Source organism: Protopterus annectens, chromosome 17.part0, assembly GCF_019279795.1.
Source record: "Protopterus annectens isolate FY-2018-M chromosome 17.part0, PAN1.0, whole genome shotgun sequence".
Classification (NCBI taxonomy): Eukaryota; Metazoa; Chordata; order Ceratodontiformes; family Protopteridae; genus Protopterus; species Protopterus annectens.
The window spans coordinates 661,627,542-661,652,118 of record NC_056751.1 but is presented as its reverse complement, the minus strand read 5'-3'; the positions used below and the strand labels follow the sequence as shown (position 1 = coordinate 661,652,118).

At 37.9% G+C, this 24,577-nt stretch overlaps 1 protein-coding gene across 1 annotated transcript in view; it reads left to right on the top strand.

Moving 5' to 3' along the window:
• LOC122791490 (glutamic acid-rich protein-like) overlaps positions 1-24,577 on the top strand; it is a 2,133,503-nt gene that overhangs the window by 946,230 nt on the left and 1,162,696 nt on the right. Inside the window, exon 6 of the mRNA XM_044059233.1 lies at positions 2,225-2,363. Within this exon, the coding sequence (XP_043915168.1) occupies positions 2,225-2,363 (139 nt within the window). The remainder of the gene's footprint in view (positions 1-2,224; positions 2,364-24,577) is intronic.

The window sequence follows — 24,577 nt, the reverse complement described above, 5'->3', positions numbered from 1 at the left end:
AAGGCTTTTTCCTTATGATTTTAAAAGTTGCTATTGTGTAAATGTAGCAAGGTGGAGAAAAAGAAGGACGTTCAGTAACTAGATACTCTTTTCAGTGCACAGAACGATGAGTAATGATGGTAAAGTGGACCTCTCTATGGAGAGCAGGACCACCTGTGGTATGCTTAGAGGACTGAACTTTGGAACTGCAATTATGTGTCAGATATAATGGTAAAAAAGGGGAACGGGATCAATGTTCTTGCTGAGGGTACTAATGTGAGGGGATAGTAGAGGCCAGAGGAATCAGCCTGAAATGAGAATTAGGAGGCTGATGTCCGAGTTAAACAATGGCCTAAGTTAAATGATGGCATTGAGGTGGGGAGAGTGGTACAAACTGCAGGTGGTAGATATTGGAGAATAAGACCAAGAATGAATAACTTCTGTAGTAGTGAGATGAGTCAGAGAACAGCAGCTAAAGCTAACAAGATGCTTGGTTGCATAATGAAGCTAGCATACTTTATGGCAAGGAAGTGGAATCATTACCCTATAGGGCACCCGTGAGACAGAAGTTACAGGGCAGTGCCAGTTTTGAGATCATCGTGGGAACAAGGCATCAAAGCTTCAGAAAGATTACAAGAGAGACCATAAGGAGAAGGACTGTACAGGGGTGAGTAACGAGGAGCAACTGAATGGTTATCAGCTGATTCTTCTGGAGATTCAGAGCTGAGGCTGTAATTTAGCAGGAAAAGACTATAACTGGTGATTGTAAAGGGATTGAGTTGAGGAAGAGGGATGGGGAGAGAAAAGGTGGTATAAACAACTATTGAAATTTGGGCAACACTTAGTCCTGATCCAGAAATACTTATCTATATAGAAGATTATATATAGAAGGACTTGACTTTGCAAGGCATGGTACTGAACAAAACCATGGCACCTTTTAAGTAGACTTGGGACAGACAGAATGAAAGGAACCACAGAAGGAGGGGCACTACTGTGAGGTGCTAGCTGAAAGAATGGAAAGTCCACATTTTTCTTCTGACAACATGTATGTATGTATGTATGCATGCACACTTGTGTCTATGTATGTTTTTGTAGTATGTTCAGAGAGCTGAAGAAGCTGTATTAAAATAAACAGTGCATTCTAATCAGAAGCAGTTCATTTTACATATCATGAAACTGCTTACTTTTACAATAAGTCAAGATAAACAACTGCCTTGATTTTATAATAAAGTGGAAGATAAGATGGAATTCGAAACTGGATTCTTTGTCCCCACAGCAGCTAAGCAGAAACCAATGTGAGTACTGCAGTTGTATAGAATGGGGAGATATTCCTTCATTTAAAGTTAGTGTAAGTTGTCTCTACAAATGCAAAACAACTTAACATATAACTTATTTTCTAATTTCAGTAATACCCTCCAGGGTGTGTATTACTGATTTTCTTTCATGTTGCAATGTCCAGTGAATGGTCCAATGACTTCCACTCTCCAGAATGTTTTCAAAATTCTGAATCACAAAAGAGTGAAAGAAGGGTAAAGCAATGTCCTTGTTCTAATGCAGTGACTTTTGAACTGAAAGCAAATAACAAGGGAGGTAATAAGATACAGTCCCCCACCCTCCTCACACACACACAGACACACACAGACACACACACACAGACACACACACACACACACACACACACACACACACACACACACACACACACACACACATGCTCACACACCTGTGCACACACTTGTTAAGTTTGGAGCTTTACCTCTAGCAGAAAAACGTGTTTTGGAAAGGCCTATTAAACATCTATGATTTGGTCTTTTCACCATGAGACTCATCGACTTATTGTGCTGCATTTTTATTTTCCACATGAACTTTTTTGTTTATTTAATTATTTATTTTGTGCTACTGTTCTGTCGAAGACATTCTAGACATTTCACTCTTTCAAGATTTCAAGTTACGAATTGCTGATAATAACAGTTCTATGTAATTCCAAAAAGAAAATGCATTATTGGACGGTATGTCTGAAGCAATAGCCGATATCTATTTTCAGAAATATTGTCAATGTGAGTCTAATAGATTGTAATCAATTTACATCTATGTCTAGTTCTACAGTATAGCGCACTGCCCTTGTCTGATATCTTTTTATGTCTGAGTGTGATTCAAGTCATGTTTAATAAATTTATATTTATGTTCATAGTTCTGTTGTATGGCATATCGCACTTACAGGATATATTTTCTTATTTCCTCAAAGGAATTTTTACAAGGTGCTGAGTTTGAACATGTTGCACAAATGAACGTTTCCACACAGTCTCCAAAAGCTGTAAGCATTCCACTTCGCTTCAAAGCATCCATAGTCCCATTGCCACCACTGAAGTCTCAAAGGCTCACAGGTACAATTCTGAAGCTTCTCTTTAATAAAACTAACAAGAGTGTTTAAAAATGACTGTCATAAAATATAGTAGTCATTTAATGAAAATTAAAAACTGCATTGACATACATTTACTTTAGAATTTACATTAGATTCGCCAACAGAATACCCAAGATCAGAATATATTATAATAATAATAGTCCAGTTTTTGCAATTTTATTTTATAAACAAACCTAGTGAGTTTCAAGCATCTTTAACAAAACTGCATGCAGAGATAATATAAACTGAACGAAATAAGCAGTAATGACCTGGAGGTCATTGTTGAGATTAGAAAATAGGTTGTTAAGGTTGTTTTGCATTTTTTTTCTTAGTATTAGTAGTAGTATGTTATTTTCTTTATATTTTGTTATAAAATAGTTCCTCCTCCATCTACTGTATGAACACAGATGCAGGATATATAAAGGACACATGTATAAGTAAATTTACTGTAAATGTAGATGTTCAAGTGATCAGCAGTGCAGTAGCTTAACATATATGGGTTATGTCCTGCCAAGAACGCAATGGACAACTAGTTTCCAAAGCTTCAGGCCACCTTCCACATGCCCAAACCATCTGACTGATTGAGCTGAAATGACTAAAAGTCGGTGCTGAGCCTTTTAGAGCTTTCATGTCAACAAAGAGAGAAAGATAGGCTAAAGCCTTGAGAAGGACAATGCTAGGAAAATAATAATAAATGTCCGTACTGTGGTATAAAAATATATATATTAGTAAGGGCGTTGGAAGAAGAAAAGTGGCTTGTATGGTATTTAAAAAATCTGAGCACTTCAGTCATGACTACAAATACAGTACCAGCACTCATTTCTAACAATACAGTATCCAAGCGGCTTCAGAAACATACCTCTCAACTGTACAGATTTCTGCAGAATGTCCAAATTTGTGCCTCATATTTTTGGTCCATTTTTCACAAAATTGTGTTTTTTAGGAAAACTTTGGTGGCAAATCATTGAAGACTGAAGTCAGAAAATGACAGACATTTCAATTTCAGATGTCATATCCTTCAGAAAATTTATGCTAATGCAAAACCTGTTTATCAACTTTCTAATTTGTAAGAGCAATATTTAAAAATTGTCCCTATTCTTAGGCTTTTGTCCCCCATTATTTTTGGCTTTGTCCAGATTTCTTGCTATAAGATGTTGAGAGGTATGTTCAAAAATTAATGCTTGTAGTGGCCTGCTGTAGCATTGGCACTGTCTGATTGCTGCCCTTAACAGTTTGCAGCCAGGGTAGCCACAATTCACTCTGCCATTGTTATGTATAGAAGTGCTGTACTGCAAACAGAAACAGACTGTTATTTTTTTTGTTGTTTCACTAAAAATAAGGGTAAATGAGGTGCTTAAATTTCACCCTTTCAACCCCCAATGTCAGGACCCATTATGGGAGTGTGCCAAGTTACTAATAGCTCCTAAATCAAGTGCTTGTAGAGGGAGGCAATATTGTTGAACAACTTTTTACAACTATGGAGTTTTCTCTTTTCTCCACTGCTGTGTGACTGCATAGTTATATAATTTAGGGGATAATGTGGAGCACCCTACATTTCTGGGTGTAGGTGGGATTGTCCTCTGAAAAAAAAAAAAAAACAGTAGAAAAAAAAAAAAATAAAAATTAATTCAGAGGTTCACAAAAAAGTTATTTCAGCATTTTTTCCTCAATCGGTCAGTCTTTGCTTTAATGATTGTCCTTACATTGACATGATCCCCCAAATTATTTACTCAGATCATATGGGCTGTATGGTATGTCAGAGCCCTCAGTGGTGTTCTCAAAGACATATGAAGGCTTCCTGACAATGTTACTGAGCTTTGGATGCACTGACCCTATACTATGAGGGGAAGGAAGAACCTCTAGGGTACTGATTGGTCTGCTATGCTGCTGATACATGGAATTTCATTCATAAATATAGTAATACTATTCATTTATTAAATGTATTTATTTATTTGTGTAGTTCTGTTCACATCAGTGTTCGTTTTAGTAAACGCAGACATATCTGTAGATTGATACATTGATGTATGCGTACATGCGAGTGTGTGCTTGTGTGTGTGCGTGAGTTTGTGTGTGTGTGTGTGTGTGTGTGTGTGTGTGTGTGTGTGTGTGTGTGTGTGTGTGTGTGTGTGTGTGTGTGTGTGTGTGTGTGTGTGTGTATGTATGTGTGTGTGTGTGTGTGTGTGTGTGTGTGTGTGTGTGTGTGTGTGTGTCACCATACAGTTTTGAACAGCATAGGTTCATAGGGAGGTACTAGGCTATCAGCCCCAGGGCCTATATAAGCCTAGCCAAAAAGGTCCTTGGCTTTCGCCACCCAGGAATTGCAACAGCATTACGAGTTGAAATTAAGACTTGGAGTATACATGTTTTTTTTTTGTTTTGTTTTTTTAATTCTATTTCAAACATAGTAGATGTCATCTTGTAAACAACTCTGTTTAATTCTATTAACACTCACAAAGTCAGTCTGCTGCTCTTTAGGTTCATAAGTGAGTACTAGGCTAATGGCCCTAGAGCCAACATAAACCTAGCCCAAGAATATTCCCAGTTGTCCTGTTGCCAGACATTAGCTTCCTGTGCCCCTATTGAGCAAGGCTGTTGACGTGATCCCCCGGTGTGAGTTTCCTGTTACATATCCACTTGTCAAGATCTTTCTTGAAGAGGGCTAGTGAAGTGCTCTGCTTGACATGAATGGGGAGTCTATTCCAGAGTACGGGAAGTCTCTGAGTTAGGAACCTGTCCCTCCAGCAGGTTCTGTTTATTGTGGTGATGAGGTTGAGGTCTTTGGAGTATGTGGTGTGGAGGGATTGAGACTTTTTCAGATGAAGCATATCTAGCAACACTGGGTCAGACATGGCTTTGTATACCAAGCAGAGATCACCTCTAAACAGGTGATATGAGACAGAGTAAAGCTGGAGTTTTTTGAGTCTGTCTGTATAGGGCATGTGTTTGAGTCCTAAGATCCTCTTTGTGAGGATTTTTTGTGGCCTCTCCAGTTGCTGTGGGTGTCTAGTGAGGTACATGCCAAATTGGGGCATTGTACTCAATAATGGGTCTAATGAGGGATGAGTAGAGAGGGATTATGACATATTTCTTCCTGGATGAGAAATCTTTTGTAATGAGGAGTGCCACATAGAAGGGATTTCTAACTACAGTGACAAGGTTGTGAAAGGAGAGGTTGCTATCTACCTATGTACCTAGATATTTTATCACACTTTGGGAGATGAGTGGGCTACCATCGATATGGTAGTTCATTGTCACCATATTTTTCCCAAAGGGGATGACAATGCACTTTTTAGCATTGAGCTAAAGACCATGGTTCTGGCACTGGTCATTGGTGTCTGTGAGGCCTTTTTGTAGGATATCTACATCAGCTTGTGAGTCAATAATAGCTCCTAGTTTGCAGTCATCCACGAATTTGGTTAACCAGAGTCCCTTGGTGTTGGAATGAACTTCAGAGAAGTAGATACCAAACAGGAAAGGACCCAGGACAGATCCCTGTGGGACACCACTTGTAACTGCCCAGTAATTGGATTTGGAGTCTGCTACTTCACTGTGTGGGTTCTGTCCATGAGCCAGTTGGCAACCCATCTTATGATGTAGGGGTTTATGCCTAGGTTAGTGAGTCTGTCAATGATCCCTGAGTGATTGATGGTGTCGAAGGCCTTGGCTAGATTGAGGTAGGCTGTATGGACTACCTTGCCTTCATTGACCGCTCTGGTGACTCAAAGAAGTCTATCAGGTTGAGTAGACCTGATCTGCCCTTCACAAACCCAAACTGCGAGGAGTCCAGAATTTGAAGGTTCCCTATATCACTATTTATGTGGTCCATAATGATGCACTCCATGGCCTTGCAGATCAGGCCCATCAGGCTGATGGGGCAGTAGTTTCCAGGGTCTGTAGTCACTCCCCCTTTGTGGAGTGTAATGACTGTAGCGGTGCACCATTCAGTGGGAACAAAGCCTGAAGTGAAGCTGTGGTTGAACAAGGCACTCAGGTGTGGTGCCAGTTCTCTTTGTAATTCATGTAGAACACAGCCAGGTATATTATCAAGTCCCATGCAAGCTGTTATAATGGACTTTGTTGCAGTGTGAAAATCCAGGCTTGACTAAGACTTAACCACCCTCAGTAATATAAATATCTCAGAATTACTGATGGGAGAAATGACTTTAAATTACAGATATAAGAACAGAAATCGAAAAAAATGAACACTTGTTATTAGAGTGACACCAAATATCCTAGTTTACCTTCATGTTTTTTGTTAAAATGTTCTATGTGTAATAGCATGGGGGTGAGGAATTATAGATGTGAGTCAATGAATGGCTCCATACTTTTCTCACTTCTGCAGCACAAATCCCATCTGAAGAATGCAAGTTGCAAGTAATAACAGAAATTCAGAATAATCATTTGGCAACTCTCTACAAAAATGAGTAGAGGAGTGTAACAACCAGTGTCTACAGTGAGAAAGATTGCATTTTTGTGAAGCTTGTATCCAACTATGTAAGATGGATATTGGTAGATGGACATATTTTTTTTTGTACCAGCTGTGACCTACTTTCTTCTGCAGAATTTCTCCTTTGTTGAAGCATGCTGTATCTCACTGAAGATTTTGGTGTGTGTGTGTGTGTGTGTGTGTGTGTGTGTGTGTGTGTGTGTGTGTGTGTGTGTGTGTGTGTGTGTGAGACCAGTAGTAGTATCTTTTCAGCCTTATTATGTATCATTAGGAAAATTGCCATCCTTTTCATGTTTTCACATAAAAGGGATCAAAGTCATTTGAATCAGCAAAAAATGAAGTAAGTCTGTGCTATAAAAAAAAATTACAGAAAATCCAAGTTAATTTATTGACTGAGGTTATGTTCTACACCCTCAGAATTACTGTCCCATCACATGTAACACCAGTGATTCCTTTACACCATATCATAATTTTCTACCAAAATATTTACACACATTTCTGTGTACTTATTTATATATTCATAGTTTGCCAGGTGTGTGAGAGACATTAGGATTCTTTGTTCCTGGTGTTACTGTGTCAACCTGTTCCCCATTATCTGGCAGGGTTGTCCTGAAACATGCTGGTATCACCCCTGTAGTATATGATTGTAGTTTAGGCATCTGCTTATCAAAGCCTATGAACAACAATGACTCCATTATGAGTGGGATCACTGCCACTTGAAAGGCATTCCTTGTTTATCAGTTTAGGTTTGCTGATGCTGATTCATCTTTACCCTCTGTACAATTGTCTGACTAGATCTAGACTCTTCTCAGGCAAAACTTTAAAAGTTACTGCTTATAAACAATATTCTTCATAACAGCTGTTGTTTAACAGTTTTGAAGAGATGTATAACACTGAAAACATGAAACATTGACACATTTTTTTCTCATAGTTATTGCCTGGAAATATTCTACTAAAAATAGGCAGTGGGCTAGTTTAACTGTTGGCATGTGCAGAAAGGGTCCCTCTGAAGGCATAGACCATGTTTCCTCTTTGTGACCATGGCTAATGTTGGGACTTACTAGGGTGAATGAATGCGTGAAAGAATGGACTCACATATACAAAGTCCAAGAAAATCCAAGATGGCCATTTGTCAGAAAAATCACTTTTGTTTGAGTTTTGGTGATCTTGGGGTTGGTATATATATACATACATATATATATATATATATATATATATATATATATATATATATATATATATATATATATATATATATATACACACACACACACACACACACACACACACACACACACACACACACACACACACACACACACACACACACACACACACACACACACACACACACACACACACACACACACACACACACACAGCTCTCTCTCTCTCTCTCTGTCTCTCTCTCTCTCTATATATATATATATATATATATATATATATATATATATAAAGTTTAAAGGAGAATAGAGATGTTCGATATTCGCTCTTTTCTTAAATGTTCGCTCTATTTTTTTCTGTCTGTTGTAACATGGCATTAGGGGTGCCAGCATTTCAGTGGTTAGCCAGATGACTTTCCCTTTTGAGATTTAACTGAATCCAAAGGCGTTACTTGAGCCAATGTCTGTTTTGAACTCTGCTGTGTTTGAGTATGCTCCTACCTTTTCTGGGCTGCATCACGGCATACTATTCTGTTCTAAAATGTTTCACAAAACAAATTCTGATCTTTTTGTTCCAGTTGTTATGAAGATGTTATTTAAGCTTCTTTAGGCTTTCAGCAAAGTATCCTTTTAGCTTGAAAAGAAGGCATGTATACTTTGTCACCATACTAAACAATCAAGATAGTACAACTATTTGCAGCATTTATTTATTTGTTTATTCATGCATTCATTCTTTCTTTCATTCTTTCATAGATTTATAGATTGCAACTAGGCTAATGACTCAGGGGGCCTTTCTAAGTCTAGGCAAGTTTTCCTGAAAGAATAATGATGTCCTGTATCCAAACAAGGACACTGAGGGCCAGACATTTATAAGCCACCTTTGTCCATATGAAACATGGCTGCCAGGACTGGTGCAAATTTCCTACTCCCCATCCACTGGTCTAATGCTTAAATTGGGTAATAGATGAACTCAGCTTCACATGGATGGGAATCCTGTTCCATAGCAAAGGCAGTCTCAATGATGCATATCTGTCTCTCCAGCATGTTTTGTTTAAGTCACAGAAAAAATTCAGGTCCCTAGACCTTGTATTTCTAATACTCTTGGACTTACAAATATGTAGGAGATTCATAAGTGTGGGGTTTTCAGATGCCTTGTAAGCAAGACATAGACCATCCCTCAGCAATCTATAGGAGACTAAATAGAAGGAAAGGGCTTTAAGATGCTCTGCATGAGGTAGGTTTCTTATACCTTATGTTCTTTCATTCATTTATTTTTTTTGGATTGTTCAAAAGCTTATTTTTAGTGGAGATCCCTAGAGAAAAGTTCCAACAGATTGACATAACACTGAAAGTTTGTTACACAGTATGCATAAAACATATAATGTGAGAATAAAATTGTGTTCTCCTCAAAAGTCCTATAATTATTTTTTTTAGTGTAGTTGCTTAGTTATAGTAATCATAGGCTGTAGAACTAAACTTACATGAAAAGGATATTATTTTGCAGTGTACATTTTATATGACCAAAAACTAGTAACTGGTCTACATTATTATAATTTAAAATGTCCTAATTTGATGTTGCTAGTGGGTTTTGCTTTTCTAATTACAGTGTAAGAGATATGTTCTGCATATCTGATTGTGACAAAGTATGAGGACAGGTTAGAACTAGATCGACTGGCATAGGGCAAATGACATTCTGTGTTGACAGCCTCAACCAGGATCATGACATTTTTTTTTGGTTAATGACTGTAATTATAATAAATTAGCATACTTTGCAAAGCTCTGATTTATACAAAAAGTAAACGTGTTACTGGGCTATTTAGTTATATGATACTTTAGGGTCAAATTTTAAGATAATTTAATCGAAATCTGAAGGTGATTTCAGGAACATTGCTGAACAGTCTGTTTGGCTCACTAAAGCAAATCAAGCACTTAGTGGCAAATTTGTATCCCACAGCAATTACCTGGAAAAGGGGTACTGTAATTAGCCACTGGTTTAGTTAAATGTGTATGACAAACAGAGCCCCTTGAAAGAATAGACCATATAACTTTTCTGTGGTCATGACGAATGAGCCATCATTAAAGTGCAAATAGTGCTGATTGCACTGAAGAAACTAACTTTAAAATCATCGCTTTTCATCCTTTTCCCTACTTTGTTAGAACCTTAGATTCTTACTGACATTTTCTGTCATTACTTTTAAATTTATATGCTTGCCTTGTGAGTTTTATGTATCATATCTTTTGCCTTGTATTTTATATATATATAGCTAAAAACACTTATCCCATACTTGATTCATAAGTGTTGGTGTGATAAAAAGGATTCCACCTCATACAAATATTGTATAAAATGAATTTGACATTATTTTGTATATTTTTCTTGTTTGATAGCATTCTACTCCTAACTAGCAAGAAACACTTTGCTGTTCTTCAGTGTTTTCTCAGAGGCAAACATTTGCTTACACTTCATAATTTAAAGTGTTTGTAGGCAACTGGCTTTGACTGAATTTGTAATGTTATTTATTTTTACATGTCTTAACCCCCTCAACCACAGACTGGCTACAAGGAACACACCATACCCTCTACTCATCACTCATTAGACCCATTATAGAGTACAACACCCCTTTTGGTATGTGCCTCACAAGACATCTACAACAACTGGAAAGGCCACAGAAATACCTGACAAAGAGGATTACCGGCCTCAAACAGATGCCCTACGCAGACTGTCTAAAAAAACTCCAGCTTTACTCTGTCGCATATCGCCTACTCAGAGACGATCTCTGCCTAACATATAAAGCTATGTCAAACCCAGAGCTGTTGGACATGCTGCACATAAAGAAATCCCAATCGCTCCGAGCTACACGCTCTAGGGACCTAAACCTTATCACCACAATAAACAAAACATGCTGGAGGGATAGATTCCTGTCTCACAGACTTCCCACACTCTGAAACAAACTACCTATCTATATCAAACAAAGCTCCTCATTAGCACTCTTCAAGAAAAATCTTGATGATTGGATGGGAGATAGGAAATTCACCCCGGGGATCACTTCTGTGGCTCTGCTTGACAGGGGCACAGGAAAATAATTTTTTTTGGGTGGCAAAAGCCAGGGTACCATTTGGCTAGGCATATATAGGCCCTAGGGCCAATAGCCTAGTACCTACCTATGAACCTATGAACCTATAAAATTCAAACTACCAGTATTCCATTGTTATCTAGGCCTGCAGATAGATAGCTGACAACCAAACATGAATTTTCAGTTCACTGACGTGAACTGTAGGACTCCCTCCAAAATGATATATACCACTAAACTGGAAGCAGTTTACAGACCACCTTAAAATCAGGGCTGCTTGGCCCCTGTTTAGAGTACCAGTGCTAATTTAATCCTGCTTTGTATTCTCTAAAAAACATTTTACTTATATTTCACTACTCCATTACTTAAATTTAACTACTCCGTTCCTTAACCACACAGCAGTTTGATTTACTAGCTTCCTCCTCACTAAAATTGTTCATTTTTCCTGCCCTTTCAGTCAATGGCATTACACTTCCTGCAATCAATAACTGGCTTGTTTCACCTTATAGGAAAACCTGTATATACAATTAATGCATATATATAAAAACAAAGCAAATAGAAAATGTAATGTTTCTTCAAACCACTGATTCCTCTGTGATTCTACTTTTATGTCAATTTTTTATTATGTGCATTTTTATAACTATTTGTCCTACTTCTGTTATTTTTCTTATCTGTGGCTGAAATGGGTCCTTATTGTGTTAGCCTAATGCATTGGATAATAAACACAAAAAGACAAAATAAAATTAAATAAACAAGCAACAATTCTATCATTGTCTAATTATTGCTTTTTTCATTTTTTTTAACTGTTTTCATGTGCAGGAATTAAACTCCGAATATGGTTTATCCATTATCTTATAGCTCTTATTAAGATGGGTAAGACTGAAGGACTAAAGATCAGTAATCATATTTTGGGGGAAGAGAGCAAAATTCATTTTCTGGTGTTCCTCATGCTACAATCCAAGATCCTAGTTACTGGCTATAGCAGGTATGAGTAATTATATTCTGCTAAAACAGTAAAATTAAAATGGAAGAGGGCAACAACAGGTATGCCATTATGTGTATTGTACATTTACACAAAGAACCAATTGGCATAGGACATTAGGCCATATAAAGACAAAAAATAAATCTAATTTAGCCATGTATGATGGGTAATCACTATATGACTCATACCTACAGTACCTGAACATCGGATACATTTTACAAAAAAAAGTTCTTATTGGAAGGGGTGTTAGAAGTCATGAGATAATTAGCTTTACAAGATGCAAAAATAAGTAATTGAAAACAGAAGTTCTCTTTTTGCTCTGTACTTTATAAGAAAGATTTCAATCAGGTGACATCTGAAAACATTCAAACTGTTTTCAGCAGCTACATGTATTTATTGTTCTTGGGATGTTAGTAGTGTTCCACAAATAATATAAAGTTAATGGCAACTTTTAGCTGGCAATAAGGGTATTACAATAACTGACAAAAACAAGAACACACTTGTAAATAAGATGGCAAAAAAGATAAAAAAAATTCTATAGGTGAAACCCAAGAAACATGGTGGAATGACTGAAAAAGGGCCCTTCCCTCTATGGTGCATGTTCTACGTGTAAGTTTATGTCTAGAAAGTGTATTTATATTTACCCTGTGACTATATAGCATCCAGTTATGTTGACTAAAGTACAAAATATATTGTTTATGTAGCAAATAGGAATCTGCGGTGGTGCAGTGGTAGCGTTGTTGCCTCACAGCAAGAGGTTCTCCCATTCGATTCATGGCTGGAGTGCAGGGAGTGCTTTCTGTGTGGAGTTTGCATGTCCTCCTCACGGCTGGGTGGGTGTTCGAAAGACATGTGTAAATGGGCATGCCTTCGCTGAAGGTTAAACGTTGAGCTGGCACCTCGGCGTTTGTGAAAATCTACTGCCAATCATTAGCGGACCGGAGTTCCACTGTGGTGACCCCTAACCGGGAAAAGCCGAAAGACGACAACAACATGTAGCAAATAGGAGAAAGTGTTCTTTTTATAATGGGAAAACAACTAGGAGATCTCACAAGAGGGTGCATGAACATGCATGTGATACAAAAATGCAACATATTGAATACTTTATACAATGATACTACATTTTTGTAATGATAGTTTAGTAATGTTCTTGACCTTAGAAAATGATTCTGGATTATAAATCTAATAAATAAATCTATGCTAAGGTAAGGGAAAACAGCTGCTGTACTTTACAAAAAAAAAAAAAAAAGCATCAAACTAGGCATGTCCAAGGGTCAGCTTCCGGTGATTTCTCCTGTCCACCTGGTGAATCTGGGCATACTGGGGCAATGCAGCAATTGCCTCATGTACACAGACAACCCTCTCCTCCTACCACCCAACACTACAACCTGTGAGAGATGCACTTACATAGCCAAAATGGAAGCAAAGCTCTCTCCACCCAAGATTGTGCTAGACAGTCAAGAGGAGAAGGTTAACACCCACACTACACCTCAAACAACACATAGCCCTTCTAAACCCACACCACCAACACCCACATATAGCAACACTAAATCCACATATGCAGAGGCCCTTAACTGTAACCTGTCCAAGCAACAAGGACCTCTGAAGCTGAAACGCAAACAAACACCAATCACAACCAAAGTGTCACATAGTTCAAAACACCTGTGTGCCACCCAGCAACAGCCCTTAAGGCAAGACAATGTACCTAACACTTTAGTCATAGGTGACTCTATAGTCCAGCACACTGACGTCCCTCTCACTAGGTTGAACAAGGAGAAAATTACAGTCAGCTGCCTGTCGGGTGCCAGGATCCGCCACATAACGCATGCACTCAAGTCACTCCACAACAAGTACAAATATGACTCTGTCATTGTCCATGTTGGAGTGAATGACTTGAGACGTACCTCCCTGGACTCCATGAAAAGAGACGTGGAAGAGCTCTCGGATCGTGTGGCCCAGGCAGGTATGACCCTAGCCCTGAGTAGCATCCTGCCTTCACCCAGAATGATACCACAATATAAGGACAAAATGATTGACTTCAACAATTGGCAAAGCTTCTGGTGTCATTCAAAAAGGATCCAGTATCTGTCTGCCTGAGACAACATGATTGACAGACCACGATGCTTTGCCAGAGATGGTCTGCACCTGTCGCCTCTGTGATTCAGGTTACTGGCTACGGCTCTTGCCACCCCATAGTGCCTTTTTTAGGCAAAGTTCAAAGAACAAAACCACCACCGTAACAGGTACAAGCATGCAAAATCTGAAGGTAATGCTACTCAAGGCTAGAAGTCTAAACCTCAAAATGCACTCTCTCGAGGCACTCCTAAAAATGGAGAACATCGATATCTGTGCAGTAACTGAGACCTGGTTTAAGGCTCCAGAGAGCAACCCTGCAATACCAGGCTACAACTCTTACCACACTTTTCGGCCACCAAATCAGGACTGAAACACTAAAGGTGGAGGAGTGTCAATATTCACCAAGGATATTCACACCACCAGGCTAGTTGCCCAACACAATGCGTCTGAAATTCTCCAGGTGCAACTAACACTAGGTAAGACTGCAATCCAAATTGTAGCTTGCTACAGATCCCCCACCATACCCCAAGATTCTCACTACACCTTTCTAAACATACTGGACAATATTAAGATATAACCAAACACCCTAATACTGGGTGATTTTAACTACCCTGCCATTAACTGGGAAAGCTACTCATGTACCAACACCTTTGCCCAACGGTTCTTGGAATTCATAAATTCCAACACCCTGGATCAACTAATCCATAGTCCCACCAGGGGCTCCAATATCCTAGACCTGGTCATTACCAACATGGGAAATCGATGCTCCACACCTATGGTCAGCCCCTCATTAGTCACGTCTGACCATAAGCTAATCACCCTTAACACCCACATCCCAGCCCCACCCCCCAATAAGGAAACCTCCATAAAAAACTTCTCCAAAGCCAACTTCAAGCTACTCAAGTCAGAAGTGACAAACTTCATGACACCCATGCAGACAGGAGCTGAAAGTTCAACTGCTGAATCCTACACTAAGGCAATGTACAAGCATATCCACTCATTCATAAATCGTGCCATCCCAAATAGAACCAAGATGTTCTCATCCAAAAAAAAAGAAGCCAATCTGGTGGTCCCCTGCCATAAACAAACTTTACAACAAAAGGAAGAAACTGTTGCAGAAAAGAGGAAAATCCCAGGATGCAAAAAACTTCCTTACCAGCCTCAGTAAGAAACTGAGATCCCTCATAAAATCCTCCAAAACTAGTTATGAAAATAATATTGCCAGAGATTCCAAAGACAACAACAAGGCATTCTATAACTATGTCAAGAATCTAAATGGCAATGCTCAGATCTGCTCTGAGCTGAAACAGAATGGCATTAAATATACTGATCCCAAGGATATTGCCAATATCTTGGCAGATCGATTCAGTGCCAACTTCACCCCCCTCTCACCCCCTAAATGGCCCATCTCAATACCGGAAGATTGCCAAATTCTGGTAATAACGGCCACACAGGTAAAAAACGCACTCTCCACAGCTAAGAATACAGCATCCATGGGACCAGATGACATCCCGGGCTGTGTACTACATGAACTACAATATGAACTGGCACCTCACCTAAGTGTCATGTTTAATCATAGCCTCACCTCAGGTTTCATGCCCACTGAGTGGTGCACAGCTACAGTTATCCCACTCCACAAGGGGGGATCCAACTTTGATCCCGGAAACTACCGTCCCATCAGTCTGACAAGTCTTATCTGCAAGGCCATGGAGCGTATTATCATGGAACTTATAAACAAAGACATTGGCAACCTTCAAACACTGGACCCCACCCAGTTTGGGTTCGTGAAGGGCCAATCTTGTCTCCTAAACTTGATTGACTTCTTTGAATCAGTCTCCAGAGCCATGGACAAGGGTAAGGTGGTCCACACAGCCTATCTAGACCTTGCCAAGGCCTTTGACACCATCCCCCACTCTGGAATCATAGATAAAATTACTAAGCTGGGCATTAATCCCTACGTCACCCAATGGGTTGCTAACTGGCTTACTGATAGAACCCTCACTGTAAAAGTAGCCAACTCCAAATCCAGCTCCAGACAAGTGACAAATGGAGTACCTCAGGGTTCAGTCCTAGGACCGCCCTTGTTTGGCATCTACTTCTCTGAAGTACAGGCCAACACTAAGAGACGCTGAATAACAAAGTTTGCAGATGACTGCAAACTGGGAGCCATTATTGAATCCCCAAATGATGTGGATACTCTACAAAAGGGCCTTACAGAAACAGATGCTTGGTGCCAGAGCCATGGTCTCAAGCTCAATGCAAAGAAATGTATAGTTATCCCCTTTGGGAAAAAACATGTATCCATGAATTACCATATAGGTGGCAGTACACTAAACACCGAAAGTTTTATAAGAGACTTAGGGACACAGGTGGACAGTGGTCTCACCTTCGATAACCACATCGCCACAACAGTCAGGAAATCCTTCTATGTGGCACACCTCATCACTAAGGGCTTTTCATCCAGAAAAAAGGAGGTCATTGTCCCACTGTACTCATCCCTCATTAGACCCATTATAGAATACAATGCCCCATTTGGTATGTACCTCTCAAGACATCTGCAACAACTGGAAAGGCCACAGAAATACCTCACTAAAAGAATCACAGGCCTAAAGCAGATGCCCTACGCTGACCACAAAAACTCCAGCTATACTCTGTTGCATATCGTCTACTCAGAGGCGATCTTTGCTTAACATACAAGGCCATGTCAAACCCAGAGCTGTTGGACATGCTACACTTAAAGAAATCCCAATCCCTCAAAGCCACACGCTCCAGGGATCTAAACCTTGTCATCACAATAAACAAAACATGCTGGAGGGATAGGTTCCTGACCCAGAGACTCCCCAGACTCTGGAGTAGATTGCCCATACATATCAAGCAGAGTGCCTCTTTGGTCCTCTTCAAAAGGAACCTTGACGATTGGATGGGAGAAAGGAAATTCACCCCGAGGATCACATCAATCACCCTGCTAGACAGGGGTCCAGGGAAGTAAATAGTGTGGGAAGAAATAGCCAGGGAATTGTTATGGCTAGGCTTGTATAGGCCCTAGGGCTGATAGCCTAGTACCAACCTATGAACCTATGAACCTATAAATGTTTTGATGTATTCATTGCAAAATGAAGTAAGTAACCTGATGGCAGTTTTAAAGAGTAGAACTTTAAGGCATTAAGTGACTATTATGCTCTTATGTAAACTGATTCTACAACCTGTAACTGATCCTGTATGAGACATTTTTTTGTTATTTTAGTAGTGACCAGTGATCATTCAAGGGTTTGTTTAAGGCAAAAGTGTTTGCTGTTTTGTTTTTCTTTCTAAATTAAAATAACATTGTAGTTGAGTTCTAGCCCATTCCTGGATTTGTATTTTATTTTGAATGTTTATGCATTGTTATGACAATGGTGCTGTTGAGCTATTATTTGCATTTTAGTAAATAAGAAGGTACAACTGATTACTCTAGAAAGTGCTGTTGATTAAAAAAGTCTTCTGATGAGAACCCAAGCAACAGACAGTTTTACCAAAATTAGATGAAAGTGCACTATAGCAATAACCCATGGCTGGGTGTGGGTAATGCTGGATTTACCCATGGTTGGCATAGTTTGGTCATGAGGGCAAAGCTCTCATTATTTTTATTATACAATGGTGTTTGTTTTGTGTTATCTTTGTGTTGTTGTTATTTAGGTTTTTGTTTGCTTTACTTTGTATTCTTCCACTTTTTGTGAGATAAAATAGTCCACACTTTCAGTTTGTGTTTATTGTTTATTTCTGTTTTAATTTAATTTAAAAACAAGTTATTATTAATTTTTCAAGAAATTTTAGGAAATAATTATATAAGTATAGTTTTAAAGCTTTTGGTATGTCTTCATGTTGTAGTTTCTTTTATATTTCTGTATTGGCTCTGACTTGATGGTTGTCTGTACTCATATGTTAGCTTGAGTTCTTCGTAGTGTAGTACCTGTAATGTGTTTATAGTTAGTTTTATGTTTATATATTTGAGCCTATCTCTCTCTCTCTCTCTCTCTCTCTCTATATATATATATATATATATATATGGTTTTAGTATACATTTACAATTTACTTACTTATTTTGTTGGGTTTCTATGTTGTAGGTGTTTATTGTTCCATAGTTTATAATCTGTTGTTTGTCTCATGGTTTTTCTGGTTCATTTTCCAGGTATGGATGTTCTGTGTTATGGAGTTTCATTTTTTTTTCTTGGTCTGTTGTTTGTTGTATTATTGATATTATCTTCATGTATTGGATTTTTTGGTGTTTCATGTTGTGTTCCAGGTATTATTTTTCCCCATGTTTTAAATTCATCTACTGATGGTTGGTAATAGGATTGTAGTGATGTTTCACTTTTATGTCCTGTCACACTCATTATTTATCGTGCTTCCATCCCTGATTGTGACAGTAATGTTACTGCTGTTGCTCTTAAGAAGTGGTTTGTGTATCTCTTTGATAGGTTTACTTGTTTGCAGATTTCTGGTAACATGTTTGAAAGATAATTTATTCCCATCGGTTGTGTTGTGTACCATGTTTCCATTTTGTCAAGTACATGTTGTGGACATTTTTTTAGGTGGAGGAACAGTTGTTTTGTATTAGGTGGCCTTTTTTGTAAGTATTTTTTGAAACTTTTTACAGGACATAAAGGGTCTGTGCGGTTTTCGAACATTAAACCTCTTAGCAAATGTTTTGTAACATCATCATGTTCTTTGTGTTTTTTTGTATGTTCATTAAGACTTTTTGTTACATATTCTGTGCTCTCTGTATCTTTCTTTATTGTAAAACTGTGTTCTGTGAGGTATCATACTCCATTCTCACGTCGTGCGAAGTGTAGCTGTATATCAAACTAGACCTTTCTTACAAGTATGTCTACTGTGTTTGGGGAAAGTACTTGGCTGTTTCTCAGTTGTGTTATTTCTTTTATTGTGAATTGGTGGTGGTGTTCTGCTGTATCTTTTCCTTGTCTTCTGCAATTTTTAATTACTGAAATACGTTATTTGCATTTGTTAGATGTATATCTGTTATGATGTTAATCTTTCTATTTAATGGTGGATTGTTTATATATCTGTTAAGCCCTGCACGTAAGGATACAAACGCACTTATTATGTATTCTTCTCCTTTTGTGTTTCGTACTGTAGCATAGAATTCTATAAGTATTGTGTTTAAGTTTTCTGGTGTAATCGTGTGGAAGTCTATGTTGTAGTTTTTTTGTTTTTGCCAGTTTTGAAATATGTTTATAGCCCGTTGTGTTTGTTTTCTTGTACTTGATTCTTCTTTTACTAATTCTAGTGTTTTTATTTCTTTAGGAGTTTTTTCTGCATGTCTTTTGTTAAGTTTTTTTTTTTTTAACAATTTTTTTACCTTTTTGTCTTGTCATACTGTTGTCTTCTCTATGGGACATGTTATGCTGTAGTACTTCCTGTTCTTGTGGTTGGAGAACTTCCTTGCTTGTTGATGGTTTCATCGTGGTTTCTGGTATGTTGTTAAATATTTCTTCTATTTCACTATCACTTATTAGTTTAAAGTTTACTTCTAATTTTTTTTATTTTCTATGTATGGTGTCTCTCATTTTGGTATTTTTTCCTGTCTGACTTTGTAGTGTTTGTGTTTAAGAAGGCTCGTGCAGGTTTTTGAAGGGATGTTATCAAAAGGGCTAGGTGGTGCTGGGTAAAATATAGTTTAAGTAGTTTAGAATGTGATAACGTGCAGTTATATTTTATTAGCTTATAGGTATGTTGGAAATCTGGTCCAGTTTTAATGCACATCAACTTTTTTAAAAGATACTTTAATGTAGTTTTAGTAATTGGTCACTAGATGGTGATGTGGTATGTGGTTTTAGAAGGAATATTCTGGTTGTGGAAGTTGCGTATGGTGTGTCTGTTTTGACTTGTACTGCTCGTGGATAACGCTGCTGGGGAAAATCTGTCTGCACAGATGTAAGATCTGCTACTGCTTGGGTTATGTGGGCTTATTATTGCAATAGTGGAGCTAAATGGAGGCACCTGCTTTTTATTTTTGCGAGGGGGTGTGCTGCCTTTACTTTTAATGTATAGTTTTTACGAGTTGTTAATTGCGTGTAGCTATTGCAGGGAATCTAAGTGTGTCAATAGTTTCATTACAATTCACGCTGCTTGCTTTTATTGTGTAATTTTGTTTTGTAATTGGTCATTATGTACTGTGTGTATTGTATTTGCGGCTGCATGATACGTTAGTTAATTACTGTTCGAGCTGAGGGACTGAGGACTGTAATAGTAGAATTAGTGATTTTTGGGTGATTTAGCTGTAGTAACAGTGACTTGTTTAGGGTTTCTTACTTGTTGTTTAAATGTTTTACTGTGTTGCTTTCTGTGTTCAACGCTTTGCCGTCGTTAGCGGCTGGACTTTTTTCATTGGTTCGTTTTGATTTACAGTGTGCACGCTGGTTGGATTAGCCAATCAATGTGCACATTTCTCGGCTTTCCGGACTTTGCATTGTATAATTTAAAATAATGCAAGCATAGTCACTAATGCAACATTAATAATGCAGTGACAAATCAAATGTCTGGTCAAAATGGACCTGCTGAAACCATTAGGATGTGCACCCATAAATGGAAAAATGGTGCCATATCAGTATTAATAGATGACTATAGATACAAGAATGGACAAAAAATTGTCCTACACTTGGATGAATGCAGTTTTAATTGTTATTTTGCTATACTTTTTAAAAATTCTGGGTTGTTGAAAGCTGATTGGATTGTACTGAGTGACTGTGGCGCTACACAGATAAATTGGAATTTATGTTACTCTCACAGGAATACTGAGCAGAAATTTTTAGACATTGTTTTTCATAATAGTATACAGATGATACAGGAATGACTGATATTAGCCATATTTCAAATGTAAGGGTTGGTCAAACCATTGCTCAGTAGTGTTCACTATTCAACTAAACCCATAAAATGTACCTCACCAGAAAAGAAAAATCAACCTAAATTAATTGCCCAAATCTCATAGAAATGTTAAAGTTAAGAGAAATGAGATATAAAGTTGAAACTGAAGCTGCTGTGGGTGGGATATTACTGACTTGAAAAAATTCTGACTAACTCAACTAGGCCTGAGCACATTAAACATATGAAAACATATGAGACATATGAACATGATTTCTATCCTCCCTTTTACTAAGGTTAATTTAAGTTACAAAAAACATTAAAAAATGATTATACCCGTTTGTGTGGAATGGGTCCAGGTATAAAATTAGCAGGTATAAAATTCTCAGGAAGTTCAGCAGGGATGTATTTGTTCCTCATTTCAGGCTCTTCACTCAGGCGTTTACTATTAAAAGGTTCCCACATCGCAAAGGTTTACCTCTTCCACTATGTGCTAGATTAGACGCTAATACTTTAGATGCAACTTGTTACTTATTGCTTCCAAAATAATAATAATAATAACAACAGGCAATCAAATTCTTAAAGAAACATCTTCATATAAGAATCTAGTTATTTGTATTTCCTCAGACTTCTCATTTGACAGATACATAAACATCATTAGAAACCTGCCCTGACTCACTTCTTCCCAAATTACTCTGTCATTTCCACTCCGAAAATACAAGTTATTTAGCTTTCCAAAGTGGAAGTCTCTGAAACTGCTAACTGACAACTTCTGTTCATGGGAAACACTAGGAGACTTATACCATAAAGCAAAAAACAGATGTAAGGGAAGCAGTATTTGCTTCCATTGATTATCTTAAATATACATGTAAATTGCAAAGATGAACTTCTGATGATATCATTTTTTTAGCCACTGTTATTAGCATCAGAGGTAAAAACATTCATAGGAAATGATTTTATACATCTTACGAAGTTTATCCATGGTTAAATGCCCTGGTCTTGCCCCTTTTAATCAATGATCACTTCTAGATGTTATTGAGACTTATACCTCTTATGGTTGCTCACCTGTGACCTGCTTAGGAACCCTTGTAGAAGATATAGTGAAGGGAAATCCTAGTTATTAGTAAACACCTGTTGTATTTATTAATGTTTTATGTACTTTATTTACAGAATATCTGGCAATTTTTGTGGACAAAAGTTACTGGTCAACATTGCATTATGTTAACCTCAGTATGAAGGGTAGTTCAATTAAGTCAATCCAACTTTAATGAAGTAAATGCAACTTTAATGTTGTTGCATTAAAGTTGGATTGACTTAATTGAACTTCTCTGGATTCTCTGGCTTCCAGTTAGTTGTTTTGGTTCTTTATTTATTTTACAATACTGTGTGGTCACTTTCCTGTTTTTGGTTTTACTCAATATGAAGGGTATGTAGCTCTTCAGACAGACAATCTGCATAAATCATGGGTGTTTCCAGTAGTTATTAGTCTCTGGAATCACATCTTGAATATGGTATCACATTCTGGCACACTTTGCTTTCTAGATGTATGGGTAGCTTTTTTCTCGCGGTAGACCCAAAACACTTTCCTTGACCAGTTGCCAGCAATCACTGATGAAATAACTGCCTTAACACTGGAAACACCATATTACATAACACATCAGTGGACTGAATCAAGCCTTAATAAATCGTATTCATAAATGCATGACTCCTCCTCAGAGTCTTTACATTTTCTCTTTTGACTTGCCTAGCAAGTTAAAAAAAAAAAGGAAAAAGTAAGCTAATGGAGTCCTTGACAGTGACTATTCAGGCAAAATAACTCTTCTCTTTTAATAATTTTAAGTACTTTCTTATGACATTGTGTGTGTGTGTGTGTGTGTGTGTGTGTGTGTGTGTGTGTGTGTGTGTGTGTGTGTGTGTGTGTGTGTGTGTGTGTGTGTGCATGTTTTTGCCTATACAGCTCCTTACTTGTTAAAAGAACCATGATTAGCTTTTTTCTTTCAATATGTTATGAAGGTTTATAGTTTATCCATATAATCTTAACTTGGGTCATAGCTGGAAAGTGTCTTAAGTTCAACCTATTTACTTGGTTCACAAATTAATAAATGAATTATGACAGAACTTTTGGTTTTAGATTCAGTAAACATTGTTCAGCTGTGCACAAACATGAGCAAATAGGGAAAGTTCTGTGCAATGCAAATTTCCACATACGCAGGTGAATCTTATGCAAATTAGCCATGTGGAATGATCCAACAAGCAGAAAGGCATCCATGTAGACTCCGTGTCCAAGTTCATAGTGTAGGTGGAAATTTATTATGTACAGGCATCAACATGGACAAAAGGAGATGCAAAAATCCACAAATATGGACATAACTCCCCTGAAAATGTTAGATCACATACATAAATGTGCAAAACATATATTGCAGATGTCTGAAAAAGGAAGGGGGTATGTAAAATTGATAATAATTTTTTTTTAATTTACACATTTGCACTATGAGCCACATTGAGCAAATGATCCAACAAGCAGAAAGGCATCCATGTAGACTCCGTGTCCATGTTCATAGTGTAGGTGGAAATTTATTATGTACAGGCATCAACATGGACAAAAGGAGATGCAAAAGTCCACAAATATGGACATAACTCCCCTGAAAATGTTAGATCACATACATAAATGTGCAAAACATATATTGCAGATGTCTGAAAAAGAAGGGGGTATGTAAAATTGCTAATAATTTTTTTTTTAATTTACACATTTGCACTATGAGCCACATTGAGCAAACATGCTTAACAGAAAAATAAAAAAAAAAAATAAAATAACATTTATAATGTAGTTTATACAAACACACTGTAGGACCTTGCATTGGGTCCATACAATGGTGCATCCATGCTGTTACCCAGCTTAGACAGCTATGAACCATGTAGTTTCCAGGCTGTCAGAATGAATATGTATGCAAATGAGGTGCATTTGCTGAATCGCTAAAAGGAGCAACCGTGTCCGCATATCCACTTCGGTGTTGATATTCCCACTAGATGTGGATGACATCACAGGGTGTGTCCTGTTACTTTTAGGTTTTTTTAGTGCTCAGCATGCATGTTTGTGTGGCACACCACATAGCTTAGCGTGTTTGCATGAACAGATCATCCAAGTCACAATGATGACATAGGCAGCTATCAACTAAAAATGGTTATATTCAATTAATAATATATACTTTTGTATAAACTATGTACCTTGTCATGCAATAATGTAGGGCCTTTAAATCATGTCAATTACATCCTAGGCAGGTGAGCTGTATCATAATTAGCTAAGCCCACATGGTGGACCTACAGCAGAACTGGATAAAGTATGCATACAACCTACATTCTGATTTTCCCTCAATATTCTGAACCATTGGAGTAGAGACTTGGATATTTTAACTGAGATAATGCTAGTGCAGCTGCAGCCTTCTACATCTGCATGTGCTAGATGCTGAAGTCACTGCTGCTGGTGCTGCTGACAATAGGCCTAGGCCGAGAAGGAGATGAGTGTTCAGGCCCAGGGTAACCTTCCAGGAGCTACATGAGCTGGAGATTATAGAGCGCTACAGGGCAGACAGGGACATATTA